The following is an 18,457-nucleotide window of genomic DNA, read 5'->3' on the forward strand; positions in this document are numbered from 1 at the left end:
ATTATTAATTTAAATATAAAAAATTTAATTTTTTTAAATTTTTATTTTTTTTTTTTGTTTTTATGATTTTTTCGATTATTAATTTGATTGATTGATTGATTGTTTTTATTATTATTATTATTATTATTATTATTATTTTTAATATTATCAGTTAGTGTCATATAAAAATTAGTTTTAGGAAAATTTAAAAACAAAAAAACAGAAAAAAAGAGAAAAATTTATCTGTTTTATTTTTTTCCAATCGAATTGTTAGGTCATTATTATTATTATTAATGTCGTTTTAATCGTTTATTATCATTATTACTGCTATTATTATTATTATTTTAAGTTTTTTTTCAATATTTCACGAGCGAAAAATCATTGCATGATGTTTGTATGTGTGCCTATTATTTTAGAAAAATTAATTTTTTGTTTTTTTATTTTTTTATTTATTTTTTTAGATTGCGTTCGTTTAGCTTACACGTTTAATTTTTTAATTAAATGATAATAATAATAATAATAATAATAATAATTTTTTTTGTTAACCAGGTAATGTAAAAAAATTTGACACATTTTGCATGCTTTCGGTTTATTACTTCTTTATTTTTTATTTTTTTAATTCGTTTTTTTTTTTTTTTTTTTTTTTTTTGTTCGTTTGGAAAATAATAATAATAATAATATTAATAATGGGATAATAACGAATTTGAAAAGAAAAGGGGGAGGGGTAAAAAAACTGAGGTATTTTTTTTATTTTTTTTTTTGGAGGGAATGTAATTTATATATAAATATATTTATATACATAAATTATATTTGCTTTTGTAAAATTTAATGCTTATTCGTTGTATATTATAATGAGATAATAATAATAATTATTATTATTATTAAGTATGTATTAATATTTATAAAAGGGTTTTCTTTTGTAAAAACAAAAAAAAAAAAAAAAAAAATTTTCATTTTCTATTCGTTGTAAAAAAAAAAAAAAAAAAAAAAAAAAAAAAAAAGATGAATTCGTTTTTCTTTTTTTTTTTTTTTCGATTGATTTGAAAAAACAATTTTATTTAAATGTTTTTATTACAGACTCGATATTTGGTGAAATGGAAGAAGAGTATTTAGAAGAGGAAATAAGGAGCGAGGGTGAAACGGAAATAGAAGGAACGTCGGAATTTATCGTAATTGACGAAAACATAGGAGAACCGGAATATTTGGAAGAAGGAGACGAAATACAAGTGGCGGAAGACGAACAAGAACAGGAACAAGAACAACAGCATGATGCCGCCGTGGAAGAAGAAACGATCGCGGAAGTCGAAGAAGAAGAAATCGAATTGCCGGATGTGCTCACGGTCGGACAGGAAACGTTTACGTATTCGCCCGAAGTGAAATACATATACGCGGAAGCCGTGAACGAAAACAATGAGATAATTATCGGTGAAGTGCCGAAATTCAGTTGCAAATTTTGTGATGCGTCTTTCAAAAGGTTGGATTCTTTGTACAAACACCACAGCGTGCACAAGGGTAAAACCGTTTGTCCCGTTTGTAACGCCGTTTTCAGTCGCGTGGCTCACAGAACTCGTCACATGCGTTTAAAACATCCCGACGTCGAAGTCATAATGACGAGGAAACGGAGTCACGTGAAAGATGGAAAAGATGTTAAATTGGAAACAACGGTTCAAACGAGCGATGCGTTCAACATTTTGACCTCCATGTAAACAAAAACGAAAATGGTTGACACAAACACACACACAAACAAACACAAACACATTACAGTTTGTATAACAAAACCTATCTCTTATGTTGTTGTACATTCTTCCCATACATATATATTAGGCATGCAGTATTTACGTAGTTATCTTATCTTTTCACTATTACATGTAGTTATACCGTAGATAATTTATCATAGAATTCTCAGTATAGGAATCGTTTAATAATAATAATAATAATCGTAAGGTAGTTCCAATTTATTTTATCATTATTATATATGTTATGTTGATAATGTTATGTAAAGTTTTATATATATATATATTTATATATTCTTCGTAAGTTTTATTCTTAATTACTAACTTTTTCAAAAAAAAAAAAAATAATCGCAGATCGATCGATTTTTCCCCCTGTCTCTCTGCCCCCGCCCCCAGTTGCCCCACCCCCATCGGTTCAGAATTTCGAGGAGGTTTAGGAGGCGATAATTAGGATGATATGTTTTTTTTTTGTTTAACGAAATCCCATGATATTATTCAGGTGTAGTTATTAGTCCTGGGCACGTTTGCTCAGAATGCGGCGTCAGCTACAAATCGTATTCGTCATTGTATAGCCACATGCAACTTCATCGGGACATGACGGTGTGTTACCTCTGTCGGAAAGTATTCAATCGTATATACGATTTACGAAGACACCAGAGAAACGTGCACAAAATGAACAACGCGGGAATTCTCAATCGTATCCTGAGCAACAACAAACAACCGACGGCGAAACACGATCAAATGAACGGTAACGTGGAAAATGGCGTGAAAGAAGAAGAAGGAGAAGGTGATGATGACAACGATAGAGAAGGCGGTGACGACGACAACAACAAGAAGAAGAAAAAGAAGAAAAAAGCATAAAACGGAAAATTTTCCATGTTTCTTTTGAATTATGATGATGATGATGATGATCACGATCACGATCGTGACGATGGACTCTATCTAATCTCATTTATTTTTTTATATTTTTTTTTTTTTTTTTACTTAAAAAATTAATTTTTATTTTATTATTATCATATCATTATTATCACTACATAAACAATAAGTTTTTTTTTTTTTTTTTTCATTTTTTTAATTATCAATGTTAAAAATTTAAGTTTTTTATAAAATAATCATAATAATAATAACTGAAATTAGTGTCTGTGCGTGTGTTTGTCGCCGCGACGACATTTCATAGAGTAAAAAAAATCTCGAATGAATATCGACTGTCGTGAATACGTCGTGACACGATTATAGTTTCTATGATTTCGTAAGTGGCAAAAAAATGTTTTTTTTTTTTTATTTTTAAGTTAATTTTAGTTTTTTCTTCTTCTTCTCACGATTAAGTATTAGTATTATTATTATTATTATTAATAAAAAGGAAAAAAGGAAAACGAAAAATAAGAAAGAAATAATGTAAGAAAAGAACAAATTTGTGTTCGAATTTGAAAAGTGATTGATTGATTATTATTATTATTATTATTCACACGACGAGTTGTTTGTTGCTGTTGCCGTTGTTGTTGTTGTTGTTTGTATCATCAATAAATAATTTTTTACAAATATTAATTTATTTGTTTGTACGAAATTATAATAATAATAATAATTAATAATAATTAGTTTATTTTATGTAAAAAAACAAATAATAATAAACGATAATAGAAAACAAAAGAAAGAAATAATAATAATAATTATTGTGCGCCCTAAGTTAAGCTGTTATTAAAATTATTGATTGATTAATAATAATGATGATGATGATGATGTTAAAATTAAACCCGTAAATTTGTTTTATGTGTTTTTTTTTTGGTAAAATGGCGACGCAAGTTTTTTTTTTTTTTTTTTGTTTAAATTTGTTTAAATTATTTTGTTTCAGATCGACTTCGGGTTTTGCCGCTTTTTTTCGAACCGAAAGTGACTTTAACGATACCGAAATCAAAGAAAAAATTATTGAAATGTATAAAATGTTCGAGAGAATTCAATCATCGGGAATCTCTGGAAGCTCACAGTCGCGTACACGAAAACGAAATAGAATGTCACATTTGCGGAGGAATATTCAGTTCGGATTATGCCGTCATTTGTCACCTTCAATTTGCTCACAAAGATAAAGAATGATGAGGAGGAGGAATGGATGGAAGGAAAAAGAATGTTGCGGAAACGGAAATGCATGCCCCTCCCTCTCTCTCTCCCTCCCCCTCATCCCCCAACTCCCCTTGTCCCTCCCTCTCTCCCGTTTCTTTCACATACGTTTGTACATCGTGCTTATGTATATAAACGCCGCTCACATTAATTTTTGGTTAAATTAATCATCATTATTATTATTATTACTACTGGTTTTCTGGAGAGAAAGAAAAAACAAAAAAATGTCGGTCGAAAATTCTGCGAGACATCCATTTTAAAAAAAGGTTAGTTTTCATTTTACTTGTTTTTCTATGCGAAGGTTATTATTATTATTATTATTACTGTTTTGCGTCGGGCGACAAACGTTTAAAAGAAGAAAAAAAAATTTCTTGGCATGTTTTAATTCTATGCTTGCATTTCCGGTAGAAAACCGGATGTTGTTAATGAAAAAAAAAAAAAAAAATTATTTTCCCGTAAATTTTTCCGTAAAATTTTTTCCACAGACGTTTCGCGAAGACTGAAAAAAAACGTTTTATAATTATTATTATTATTTTGTTATTGTTTTTGTTTGCAGATTGGGTTTTCATACCCGGAAAAGGTTTTCTTCGTAAAAATCCGTTAAAACTTTTCCACGTCCATGAAGCGACTAGGAAGGGACTCAGGGTGTGTCTGATTTGCGGAAAAAAATGTGTGCAAAAATAAAAAAATGGCGGATGAGCGATGAAAGCGGAAAATCGTACAAAAAATTTATTTTTTTCAAAATATTAGAATCATCATAGCTCGCGTATGTAGATAAATAATTATTTTCAATCAATCGTTTTTACACATATACATATATTATTATAATAATAAATTAGAAAACAACAAAAAAAAAAAAATTCAATCAAATTATTTTATTATCATTATTATTATATTAATAATATATCGATGTAATTTTAATAATTACTTATTAAAAAAAAAATGACCATATTAATTAATTTTTTTTTATTACGATTAAAAAATGTGTGAAAATGAAATTTCCTTCAAACGCAACGCAAACACAACCGTGGGAAAAAAACAACCGGATGTGAACGAAGAACGGCGTGAATTCGTTTGTTTGTTTGTTGTATTTGTAAGTGTAAATTAGGAAGAGAAAACAAACAAATTTTTTTTTTTTTTTACAAAACGTTTATTTAATTTATATATATATATATATTTTTTTTTCCGATTCATTTCGCTGTTGGATTTAAACTTCCGAAAACTTCTGCAGGAACTTCTTTTTCCACTGGCATGTCTGTAAATTAATTATTTATTTTAAGAAAAAAATAATAATAATAATCATCTGTGAAAAATTGCAAGAGGAAAACAAAAAAAAGTTTACCGTATGCTTTTCCATCATCGTCTTCACCTTCACCTTCACCATCACCTTCGTCTTCTTCTTCTTCTTCGTAATCGTCATCGATATCGATTTCTTCGGGATTGATGACTTTTGCATCGAGACCCGCTTTTGTTTGTACGTGAGTTTCACCTCTAACGAATAATATACTGTTTCCTTGTTTAGATCCTCCTCCACCTCCTGCTCCTCCTACCGACATTTCGGCTGCTTTCGCTTCTAAAAGTCTCATTCCGTCTTTGGCTCCCGGGGCTAGATCGGCAACCGTACCGGCGGATAAACTTCCGGATGCGGAAAGCATTTGAACCGACATCATGTTAACCTGATGACAAAATCAAAAAAAAAAAAATTGATGAATTTATTCGTAAGTACCGATCGATCAACCTCTTTTGTTTATAATTACCTGAGTGTTATAAGTCGCTTGAACGCTTCGTTTAATCCTCAACATTTCTCTTACAGTATCTTCGTTACCGTGACGAATTTCAAATTCTTTCCACGTTTGCCAAAAATCACCGGTAACCTGATAAAAAGAGAGAGAGACACAAACAAAATGGTAAAATCTTTTAAAAATTAATTTTTTTCGGGTAAAAAAAAAAAAAAAAATGACGTCGCACCCTAGGATCGCACATTTGACTGCAGTGTGCGTATATGGCTCTCGCACGATCGATTTCCCCGAGTTTTCTTTCCATGTCGGCAAATCTCAAACACATATCTCTTGCGCTCGCCTCGTCTAAAACTTCTATGGCTTTCTCGTATATTTGACGTGTTTTAGGTACTCCGTATATTTCGGCAGCTTTCTTTATGTAAATGTTGAACAATTCGAACATTTCTTCTGGGAGTACCGCGGAGGTTGCTTTTTCGTAGACTGCCATCGCGTGTCTCGCCATTCCGTATTCCTCTTCCAATTTGGCGTAGAGTAAATATAAAGTTTTGGCATATTTCGGAGGACAATTTTCCAAACACTGTTCGAAAAGATCTCTCGCTCTTTCCAATTTCGTACCGCCGAAACGTTTTAAAAACTTTGTCAAATAAGTGTTCCAAATGTCGTAAACGTTCGGCCATTTGAATAATGCGATTCCTTTTTCGTAAGCTCGAAAAGCTTCTTCGAAATAATTATGTTCTTCTAGAAACGAACCGTAATTGATTATTATTTGTGGCGTTGCTATTCTTAAATCTATAATTCGATCGTACACGGCTTTGCACGTCTGAAAAACCAAATTATGACGTCATTAGGGTTTTGAAAATTTAAATTATGAATTTTGTTCCCAACAACTTTACGTACCTTAAACGTTCCAAAGCTTTCTTCTAAATCCGCATACATAGACCAGGTTTTTAATGATTTGTACAACCTGCTTTGAACCGTTTCCGAATCGTCGTGATAGTCTACTTTTCTAGGTGGAGGAACCGTTGCTTTTTGCATTAATTTTAAAGCTTCCGAAAAATTTCTGAAAATGAAAACGATGTGAATGAAAATCCATATGTATTTCAACCAAAAAAAAAATTCAAATATTAATTCAAATCAGAAATTATTATTGTTATTTAGTGCATTTCGCGAACTCGACCGACTCGATTACCGGAAGCTCAGCAATCACATTCGCCTTTTATAAATCATCATGAGAGTTTTTTTTTAAAACTATCGTTTTTTTGTCGTTAGTTTAAAGTAAAAAAAAACTTACTCGTGTCTGATTTCCATTTCAGCCCATTCACACCAAATCGATGCTAAATCATCAACTTTTGTAAAGGACACTTGAGTTGCTTTTTCGAAAATAAGTCTTGCATCTTCTATCTGATCGTTTTTTTCGTAAAATTTTGCAAAATTTACCCACAAAGTATACAATTTACCCACGGCTAGTTTAGGATCAACTGTTTGAACTGCTTCAGTATAAGTGTCTATGATCTGGAATTAATTTTATACATTTACAGTTCATCAATCGAGTAAATTTTGTTTTTGTAGCCTTAAAAATGTAAAATACTTACTTCTAAAGGTTTTCCTTCGTATAAAAGAACTCTTTTTTGCCATTCATGTACATTATGTGGATTTTGCCTTAACAATACAGAATTAAGAAGTAACAATCTTCTTTCCATCAAGTGTTCGAATCTTGCCAAACGAAGGTCTAAATCTATATCATCTGAAAAGGGATTTAACATTGAGTTAATTTTTCTTAAATAAAATTCATAAATTTCTTTTGTAATTTAGCTACAAACCTTCTTCGCTAGGATTCGGTTCATTCGAAACTTCTTCCATTCTTTTACTGAGACTTAATTCTTCGAATTGAGCATAAGTATCGAAAATCTGTGTGAAATCCCTTACTGTCGTCACTGTTTGAATGGCTTCTTCGTATATGTCTCTCGCCTAAAAAAGAAAAAACAAAAAAGTATACTGATATTATTCATATTATCTTTTAAATTAGTTTTAATTGATTTTTACCCTCTCGAAAAGTCCACTTCGAACATAATAGTCAGCCAACGAATTCCATAAATGTCCCAATTGATCTGTATACCGTCTCAATCCTCCTCTAATAATAGCTTCTACGTTAAGTGACCTGAAATTTAATTTTAAAAAGCTTAAACCCATGACAAAATGAAACATAAAATGAAATAAACTTAAAATGCTTTGTTCTAACCTGACTTTGGTGGGATTTTTAGAAATTAGTTCACAAAGTTCATTCCATAACTGATGTTTAGATTTTCCATGTTTGGATACAAAATCATCAGTATTAACTATGTGTGCCAATTTCAAAGCTGCTTCATCTAATCTACCTATTGATATTAGATATTCTACATAATCTTCAGTATCTTCAGGACATAGCTAAAACAGTAATTCAACTTATAATCTAATTCATAAGTTTTTTCAGTATCAAGAGCAATGAAAATTACCTTTAAATACCTCCTGAAAACTCTGACGGCAGTCTCGGGAATGTTGTGACTTTTAACGAACTTTATGTACAATGGCCAAATTCTATGGTGTTGAGTAATGGGTAAAGCTCTTAAAGCTCTGTCAAATATTTGCCTAGTTCTTGTAATAAGTCGTTGATCAGTGATAAATTGACAGTAATCTAACCAAATTCTAGGCATCTGAAAGAAAGAGTATAATTTTTAAATCATATTATATAAGTACTCGTACAATAAAAACTCTTCCCATAACTCATACTTTATGCATAAAAACCAATGATCTTTCGAATGCACTATTAACTTCTTCATATATTGGATCTGTTACTTTAATATTTTTAACTTGTGTTCGTCTGAGTTTTAAGTAATTGTACCATAATTTATAACTTCCAGGTAACTCTTTGAGAGCCCTTTCATATGTTATATTTATTTCTTCATCTGGTCCAAATTTTTTATGCTCAATATACCTTAACCAGTGTTTAACAGAATAAGGATTTTTAATAATATCTTCCTCATAAGCCAAATCTTCTTCACTCTAAAAAAATAAAAAACAAAAAATTTTATATACGAAAGTAAAAAAATCTAATTAAATCAAACAATATATTTAAATACTAACAAAAATTATCATGTTTTCTTTATCATTATCTTTTTCTAAAGTCTTCATTATGAAGCAATATATTGAAAATTAAATACATAAATAATAATTTTAAATTATATGACACTGTATTTCACATGGTAGTAAGCGTTTCTAGTTCCACGACATTTTACTTAGTAAGTGAATCCGTAAGTTTTGTTCGTTTTTAATTTTAGATTAAATAAGTGATAAAAACGACAAAAATAATGTAAATTTGTATTCGGGAAATAAAAATAAGAATACTAAATTCGAAAATAACACGAATTTTTTTCAAAATCATATTTATTCGTTACATTTCTATGTATTTTCGGTTTACTTAACATGGTGGATTTCTCGCGCCAAAACTTGATGGAAAGTACTTTGTAACGTCCGTGCAAAATATGGTGAGTACTAATTAATATTTATGATTTTTATAATTATATTTATCTATTGGAAATGTTTAAAAGTTGATTTTATAATTTCGGGATAATTTACGAATTAAACAGTTGTATTTAACCAAAGTAAAAACAACTTTTAAATCATAAAATCTTTCCTATAATTATTGGCTAAAATATTATTAAGTGTTTGGGAATATGGCAAAAAAATTTTAAATAATTATGTTTAATAGATTTTAATCACACCCTTAATAATTATCAGATGATAGGAGGAAAATATTAATAAAACATAAAAACAAATTTAATAAATAATAATGTATTTAATAATGATGAAACAAAAAATAAAAAAATAATCATTATTATTTCTTTTTCTTCTTCCAAATATAAAAAAATTAATACATTTTGAGTTACTTGGCTAAAATAATTTTTAGTTATGAATTAAATCTTAATATTTAAAACAACAACAAATCTATATAAATATATATTATATTATATATAATATAAAAAATCTATATATATATATATATATATATATATATATATATTTCTACTTAGGACTTGTTTTACTTAATTATGATTACATTTTTTTTTTTTTTTTTATATACCTTTGGTTAAATTAACTGTGAATTATTATTATTATTATTAAATAGAAAAACCGGTTGGGTGCAAGTAACAATTTAACTTAAATTATTTTAAATATAAAAAATTAAAAAAAAAAAAAAAAACTAATTTCGGCGATGGAAAAGAAACAAAATTTTTAAAATGATTATAAAATTTGTTTTCATTTTAGAAAATTACATGTTAAATAATTGGCCACAAAAAAAAAACAAGAATTTTAAAATTTTAGTTTCTATCTGTGTGTGTGTGTGTGTGTGAAAATTTTAGTTGTAATTTATTAAAAAAATTACAATTTAAAAACTTTAATTAATCCCCCATTTATATATTTTTAAATTACATTTTATTTATTTATTTATATAAAACTAAACAAATTCATAATCGCTGCAATTTATTTAATTAAGGATATGATATGTAGTGGAATTTAAAATGAATTAATAATCAAAATATTAAATTTATTATTATTATTATTATTTATGATATAAAAAAAAGGAACCTAAACATTTATTTAAATACAAAAAAATCTTCTACGTTTGATCTTAACCAAAAATTTTTTATTAAATCTAAAATTTTAATTTTAACCGTTTTCGTATTGATTAAAAAAATAAATTAATTAATATTAATAATGTCTTATACTTATAAAAAAAAAAATATACAATTAATTACATGCGTGAAGAAATAATATTACATTCTACTTCGTTTTTATTATTATTATTATTTTTATACTTTTAAAGCGTAAAATTGTATGAAAATGTTATTAACAAGAAAAAAAAAGTATGTATACATAAGAAGGCACGACAGGATTATATAGAGAACATATTAGGGAAAAAAAAGGTATTGTCGTCGAAAGGAATGATGATGATGATAATTATTAGTCAGTCGAATTAATATAATTAATAACAATTTCCACCCTCGTAAAGCTCTTCGCATTTTTCAAGGAGTCTCAATACGGGATTTATGTTATACGGGAATAAGGCACGTTGAACGAGTCTGTCGATGGCTATCCTGAGTCTTATGAACACGGACATGGTGTCGTCCAATTCGTGACCGCAACAACTTACAAATTCCGACCAATTTCGTCGCATGAATTTTAATATCCGGAGCAAATACAAGAGGAAGCACGTTTCGTTCGAAACTAGTAAATCTAACAGTACGTCCGGATCGTGACTGACGACGTGAAGAAAAGCGATCAGAGTATTGGTGGGACTCAGTGACAGGTTAGGAGTCATCGTCGGACTGTAGTATAAACCGACTCTGACGTCCAGGCAACAAACCATGGCTTCGATGAGAGAGTCATCTTGATCCGCGAATAATTGTACCACCCACTGCGCGAGAGGAGTTTCGGGATGAAAAGGAAGGAGTTGCTTTACGCAATTGTCCAACTGCCTCAGAACCTAGAAAAAAAAGAAATAATCATTTAACTTGATTACAATTATCATCTCGACGCAATGTCTCTCTTTGGAGTAGTGAGCCGAGTCTCACAGACTTGCTCCTAAAAATCACATTTTACCTCGCGAATGCTTCGCTCTATCACGGCCATGTCTGCATCGACGTCATCTGCTTCGGATCCGACGGAGGAATCGCTCGATGATTCGTATCTCGTTTCTTTCACGGTCACGGCAACGCTTTTGAGTACGAGCAATGCCATTTTTTGCAACAGAGGCCTGTCACCATCTCCTCGTCCTCCTCCGAACCTTCCGCTTCCGTTACGAAAAGGAAGAAGGTCTAACAAACGCCAGTCTTTTACGCTTCTCATGACGTGATGAGCGAGTGCGCACGGTTCTTCCGCCAAGCATTCCTAAAATTAAGGGATACATCAATCAATGAGTGAATCACATTCTGCAACAAAACCTTCTCAAAGGTTGCAAAGGGAAAACGTACTTGCAAAGCCAAAGTGCTACCGTAGCAGAGAACTTCGTTGAAGAGATTCAATAAATGTTTCCAAACGGTCGAAGGCACCGACGAATTCAAAACCACAATAAAACTGTATAGGTTCGAATAAAAGGGTTTCGTGTCGATGACGGACAAATTCGCTTTGACCGAAATTATGGACTCCCAAAGTCCGAGAAAGGTAACGATTGCGCATTCATTTTCCGATGTGTACGTTGATATCATGTCGTCTACTTTTTTTACCAAATCCGGCCATTTAACTTCTAATACTTTTATGCAGATACATTTGACCTGAAAATTAAACATTGAACATTAATAATAATAATAATAATAAAAATCATTTAAAAAAAAAAAAAAAAATTTCAAAATGTCAACAGAAGAAGACTCCGTTCTCTGACATTTAACTTTGACTTTTTTAAAAGATCGACAACAAACAACAACAAACAAAAAGAAGAAGAAGGAGGAGGAGGAGGAAATTAATAAAACAATAACATTTCTCTGCCATTTTCTATTTTCTTTTTTTAATGAAGGAGGAAAAAAAAAAAAGAAAATTAAAGAAGAAGAAGATCGATTCGAGAGAATAACGACGAATAATAACGATCATGTTCTAGCAATTATTATTATTATTATTATTATTATTAAAAAAAAAAAAAGTTTGGAACAACTCCGAAAATTATGCTCTAAATAAACACAGTCTCGAACCTTAAAGAAAACAATTACCCAAACGGGAGGGGGCAGGGGTAGAAGGGGAGGGGAGGGGAGGTAGAAAATAAACATATTGTTGTTTCTTTCTTTCTTTTTTTTTTTTTTTGATCGGTCAGTCGAAACAAAAAGTTGTTATTAAAGTAATTTTCTTCTTTTTTACGGTCAGATGCCAAGGGTTCGTCTCCGACAAACAAACACACACACTTACAACCGACTCGTACGTACCTGAATAAAACAAAAAAATACCTCTTTACCAAAAAAAAAAAAAAAAAAACGGGTGAATCTATCTCTCTCTCTCTCTCTCTCTCTCATCGTGAAAGCAATTTTTTTTTTTCAGTGAGAAAATCACTGACCCATCGAGATTTAGTAAAAAGAAAAATACACACAAAAAATCAAAGATAATAATTACACACAAAAGAAAATTGTGCGCGTGTGTGTGCGTGTATGATTTTACCTTTACCGAACGAATACATACATACGACAAGATTTAAAAGGTAGATTAAAAACAAAAAAAAAACCTGAAACCTGAAAATCAAAAAAAAACAAATCGACCGTACGTTTAAATTTTTTTTTTTTTCGGTTTTATCATGAAGGGTTAAAAAAAAAAAAACCATTTTAAATTTTTTTTTTTTTTTTTTTAATAAAAATTATATCATCACGAGGTTATCATTAAAATTAGAGGGATGGAATTATAATAATAATAATAATAATAATTTTCATGACCCGGAATAGTTTTTTTTCTGGACAGGTACGACCAGACGAGGAAGAAATTATTCGTACAAAATAATAATAATAATAATAATTATGCAACGGGTCGGATTGGAAAATGATCTTTTTCAATGTGACGTAAAGGAAAAAGGAAAAAAATTTTTAAGGATAAAAAAAAGGAAAAAAAGGAAAGAAAAAAAGGAAAAAGCGAATTATTATTATTATTATCGATAACCGTTCGATCGATTTTTTTTTACTCTTCGGCCGTGTAACCTACATTTTTATGCGCAAAATTTAAATTTAAATTTGATTTTCTCTTTCGTTGTCGTTGTTGTTGTTAAAATGAATTATCATTATCGTCGTACGTACGCAGCACCCCCCCACCCCCCATTTTGAAAAATTTGCTCGGAAAAAACAAAAAAAAAACATTCTTTTCGTTTCGTTTCGTACCCGATCATTAGACGAGTACCATCACCACCATCAAAACAAAAAAGGGTAATTTAACTTTCGATGTTTTTCCCCCTCCCTTCCCTTCCCGCGCTCAAAAAAACACTCGCGGCAGTAAAAAAAAAAAAAACACAACCTAAACTCTGTGAAATAATAATAATAATAATGATGAAAACGAGAAAAAGAAAAAAAAAAATGTTCGTGGCAAAGCTGTGCCAAAGTTTTAAAATGTGTAATTAAACAAAAAGAAAAAAAAATTTAATTATTACTCTCTCTCTCTCTCTCTATTTGAAAAATCTGAAGGAAAAATATTTGTTTAAATTATGACACACACAAGTTAAAAGATACGTTTAAGAAAATAATAATAATAATAATAATAATAATAATAATAATAATGATGATGATAATAATAGTTTTTCTCTTCTCTTTTATTCTATTCTTTGTGTTACGAATACTTTTTTACGTTAAACAATTTTTTTTAACGTTAATTTCATAATATAAATAAATAAATAAATAACGTTTTTTATTTTATTTTATTTTATTTTGAAATCGATGAACCGTGAATCGATAGTAATTATTATATTTAAAAAAAAAAAAAAAAATGACTATAAAAATTTTCCACAACTAAATAAAAAAAAAAAAAACTTATACGCGCATATAAATTATTTTCTTTATTTGTTTTTTTTTTTTTTTTTTTTAAATACAATATATATATTTTTTTACGCCCACGTTGGAATTCGCTTTGGGACATTTTGTAAATAATAATAATAATAATAATAATAATAATAATAATAATAAATAAAAATGCGTGAATTTTGGCAGAGATGATGAAAACCATTTGGCCAGCAAACAAAGATCTTAAAGAAGGGGATTGATAGGAGGGAGGAGGAGGAGGAGGAGGAAGAGGAGGGAAATGTTAAAAACAAAGGTTTTCCCCCTCTCCCTTCATCATCATCATCATCGTTACAAAACAAGACGATTGTATATATACAATGTAAGGCTTACATATCTATTAGATCGATAATCGAAGGCCTCCCGCCTTAAACTTCATTGAAAAAAAAGAAAATTTTTTTTTAAAATCCACCCACCGCATTATTGCAAAGAATGGATGGGGGGCATAATCATTGATTTGTTAAAAAAAAAAAAAAAACAATCGCAAACAACTTTAACAATAAAATTGCAACGACGACGACGACGCGAAATAAGAAAAAAAAAAAAAAAAACAAAAGAAGAAAAAATTTCAAAAATGAAAAACAATAAGTAATAATCGAGATTTGAAAAACTCGCGACGTGAAGGCAACAGGACGATTTTAGCCAAGTTCGTGATTTACTATGGAAAAATATATATTCTCTCTTCTAGATTATTACAGCCTCCTTAACAAGCCGAGATAATAGCAAGTCACGTATCGGAAATGATGAGGACCAATTTAAACTAGGCCCTTTTCCTTTTTTTTTTTTTCATCCTTTATTCGTACCCTCCCAAATAAAAGAATTGATTTAAAAAAAAAAAAAAACAAAAATCGTTCACGCATACCTGAACTGGATTTTCACCTATCAAAAAAATGAATGAATCAAGGGATGATGATGATGATGATGATGATTATGTTTATTTACTATTCTATCCTTTTTTTTTCTACTTAATAATTTTTGGTAGTTTTTTTTTCGAGTACAGGAAAAGTGAATGTTTTAAACGGTAAATTATTTACTCGGAAAAAAAAAAAAAAAAAAAAAAAAATAAAACGAAGATGATGCCATTTTTTTTTTTTTTTTTCGCTTTTCTATACTCTAACCCGCGTACCTTAAAATGAATCCAAACGTTTTTTTTTTTTCTTTTTCTTTTTTAATACCTCGACTCTCACGAAATTCCATAAATTTTATACACGAGAGAAAGAGAGAGAGAGAGAGAGAGAGAGATTTTTAACTAGATTAGAAAACACTTTCATAGTTGTTTCTCGGTTACAATTGCCCAAAAAGAAAAAATTATTATTATTATTATTTTTTTTTTTTCTCTTCAAACACGTTTGAAAATTTTATTATTATTATTATTATTATTATTATTTTTATTTGCATTTTGTCAATCGATGTACATTTCAACTGACATTTAATTAAAATTTATCGGCCATTTTTTTTTTTTTTCTCACAATGAATGAAAATAAATGTAAAGCAAAATAAAATAAAATAAATTTTTTTTTTTAAAACGAAACAGGTCGTGGGGCAAAGGTGCACGAGAAAGGGCAAACCTTGTTTGGAGAGAAGAGAGAGAGAGAGAGAGAAGAAAAAAAAAAAAAGAAAGAAACACATTCGTTCGAATAATTAAGCGTCTTTTTTATTGTTAAGGTAAATATATGCACATGCTTGTTTTTTTTTTTTTGCCAATTTTGATGTTAATTAATGAATATGCAGCAATTTTTCGAAAAAGCGATCAATTTTTATTTTCGAATTATTGATTTAAAATATTGCAAACTAATCAAATTATAATGTTACAACGAGTAAGCAATAATACTTGAGGAAAAACAAAAAAAAAATATTCCGATTGCAAAAATTTTGCAATCGAATTTTAATTCAAATATTGTATTCGCTAGAGAACGAGTTTAATTTTAATGATAATTATTTTATGTAAAATGTGTGTGATAATAATTATGAGTGTTTTACTATCGTTACATGCTAGTAAGTAATTTTGTGTCATTAAATATAACTCACCTCAGAACTATCTGGGCTTTCTGTATCCATGAGACTAGTGGCATTGCACAGGGGATGCAATAAATTTTGCGATCCACTTCCTCTATCTTCCAAAGGATGAGTGTTATTATCCTTCCATTCGATCACCCTCTTTACGACATCCAACGAATTTGACATTTTTCTAGGTATTTGAGTTGTTAAAGCATTATCCGCTATTCTTTCAAGCCATTTTGAATGCAAGTTGGCTTTACAAATGATAAAAAAACTGCTTAAAGCTTTACAAGCTGTATAACAAACAAACTGATTGTTGTGCATTAGGCAATCCAATATTTCATCGATAACACCGTGTTCGTTTTTAATTAAAGCTTCACACACATCGTTAATTCTTGAACATGTCGATCCTTCCAAATTTTGCTTTATTGACACTTCACATAAAACATGAATGCATGTGAGAAATTTAAGAATCCTGTCAATGTCCCACTGTGACAAATTAATATTTGGATGTTGGTCATTAGAACTATTACTACTTTGATCTTGAAATGCTTTGTACAAGGTGGTTTGAGGAACACCACATAAACAATTTTCGAGTAAATTTTTTTGAAGTGATTGCAAATCATTTTCTCCGCCCTCTTCACTGTCATCACTATCATCTCCACCATTTACTTTGGGCTTCTTTTTAACCGGCTCTTCCATTTTGGGTACCGGAGGTACAAAACGTTCCCGTCGTCGCACCATGAACACGGCTTTTTTTTAAACACGGGGGGTAAAAACAAAACAAAACGAATTTTACTAATGTAACAACCGAATATCACGACGTCACCAAAACATTTTCGAATGTTTTTTATTTATTATTAAAAAATACATGTTGTGAAAGATTTAAAACGTTTTATAAACGTATATCTGAAACGAAAAAAAAAAAAAAATTCAATTTTTAGAGATTTTACAAAGCTAATAAAAACAAATGGATTTAAACGTAATTCATTCAGTGGCATTTCCTCACTTACCTTGGCTTCTCGGGCGGTTTGTGTAGCTTTAATTTAAAAATCTTTTTGATAATTTAACTTCAACAACCACTTAATTCTCATTTAAAAAATAACGAATAAAATAAAATCAACAATATAAACTTAAATAAAAACAAATAAGTTTAACATTCAACCTTAACACAAAATGGCTTGTTTGAAAATGTTTATTTGAGGCCTACATTCCTAAATCCTCCATTTTGTACAATATGACTTACGTATGACGCTACACTGCGTTGGTAACGAAAAAAACTGTAAAATAAAATTAAAACTAAAATCTAATTATTTTAATCGTTATATATTATAAAAACAATTTTATTATTAAAAATTGTTTATACTGAAGTATTTTACTTTATTTTATTGTTTTTTTTAAAAAAATTGTAAATTTCACAGTGACTTATTTTATTAAGTAGTCATGCAAAAATGTAAGTAATTTAATATTTTTGAACTTATGTTTAATAATTTTATTTTTAAATAACGAAAAAATATTAATTTTAAGATCAATAATAAATTAATAATAGCGTTTTTAGAAAGATAATTACAAAAATTTTAAAAATTAATGATTAAATTGAAAATTTTTTTAAATAAGAAATAATAAAAAAATCGGCAACACTGTAATAAATCTCAATTTGATTTTTGAATTTTATAAAATAAAAAAGATTTTATTAAATTAAATATTTAAAGGAAATATTTTAGAATTAGTAAAATTGAAATTTTATCGTAAGCAAAGGTAAAAATGACAAAAAAAAAATTAATAATAATAATAAAAATAAAAAAAAGTTAATAGGAAGTTTGGCAATTATGCATTGTGTTCCACACTCCCAGAATTCTCTGAGTGACTCCAAGGTGTGGCAGCCATATTTCGGTAAGGCAAGAAGGGTCAAATTCAATGTTTTTAGAATAAGCATTGCGATAATCATTCGTAAAATCACAAATTAATTATATATTGAATTTGGCTTCATTGAATTTTCTTTTTTATGCATTTTATACAGTCAATTAATGTTACAGAATTTATTTATCTGTAAGAAATGTACATAAATCGTAATAAGGATTCAGCTTCTCAGCGCCAGTGAGTCTAATTATTTTATTTTTCATTTATCGAAAATTAAATTTGAAAGTATCGTGCACTTTAAATAAATATTTATTTGAAACCTTTTACGAGTTTAGCGTAATAATATTTTAATCTATCGAATGTATTTATAATAAGCTAATATATATATATATATTAATTACGTTAAAAGTATTTTCGTCTTTTTAATTATAACTTAAATTTTTTAGTCAAGTTAATAAGACGCACAAGATTTCGAATCGGTGTAAGA

At 28.9% G+C, this 18,457-nt stretch overlaps 3 protein-coding genes across 3 annotated transcripts; 1 reads left to right on the plus strand and 2 right to left on the minus strand.

Annotated features, from left to right (window-relative positions):
• Positions 1–1,073: 1,073 nt before the first annotated feature.
• Phum_PHUM584730 (Serendipity locus protein delta, putative) lies at positions 1,074–3,800 on the plus strand (the record flags this gene model as incomplete). Its single annotated transcript, XM_002432410.1, has 3 exons — positions 1,074–1,681; positions 2,225–2,460; positions 3,562–3,800. 3 exons carry the CDS (start codon positions 1,074–1,076, stop codon positions 3,798–3,800), a joined length of 1,083 nt encoding a protein of 360 aa, XP_002432455.1.
• Positions 3,801–5,014: 1,214 nt separating this feature from the next.
• On the minus strand, positions 5,015–8,731 carry Phum_PHUM584740 (XPA-binding protein, putative; the record flags this gene model as incomplete). The annotated part of the gene is made up of 13 exons (XM_002432411.1): positions 5,015–5,079; positions 5,200–5,500; positions 5,582–5,698; positions 5,793–6,383; positions 6,461–6,623; positions 6,855–7,075; positions 7,156–7,307; positions 7,384–7,531; positions 7,607–7,721; positions 7,803–7,987; positions 8,056–8,253; positions 8,330–8,602; positions 8,684–8,731. The coding sequence occupies 13 exons, from the start codon at positions 8,729–8,731 to the stop codon at positions 5,015–5,017; spliced, it is 2,577 nt and encodes an 858-aa protein (XP_002432456.1).
• A 1,852-nt stretch (positions 8,732–10,583) lies between these two features.
• On the minus strand, positions 10,584–16,812 carry Phum_PHUM584750 (uncharacterized protein; the record flags this gene model as incomplete). The annotated part of the gene is made up of 4 exons (XM_002432412.1): positions 10,584–11,084; positions 11,201–11,488; positions 11,572–11,871; positions 16,141–16,812. The coding sequence occupies 4 exons, from the start codon at positions 16,810–16,812 to the stop codon at positions 10,584–10,586; spliced, it is 1,761 nt and encodes a 586-aa protein (XP_002432457.1).
• Between the last annotated feature and the right edge of the window lie 1,645 nt (positions 16,813–18,457).

This window comes from Pediculus humanus, genomic scaffold (genome assembly GCF_000006295.1).
Source record: "Pediculus humanus corporis 1103172108310 genomic scaffold, whole genome shotgun sequence".
Taxonomy (NCBI): Eukaryota; Metazoa; Arthropoda; class Insecta; order Psocodea; family Pediculidae; genus Pediculus; species Pediculus humanus.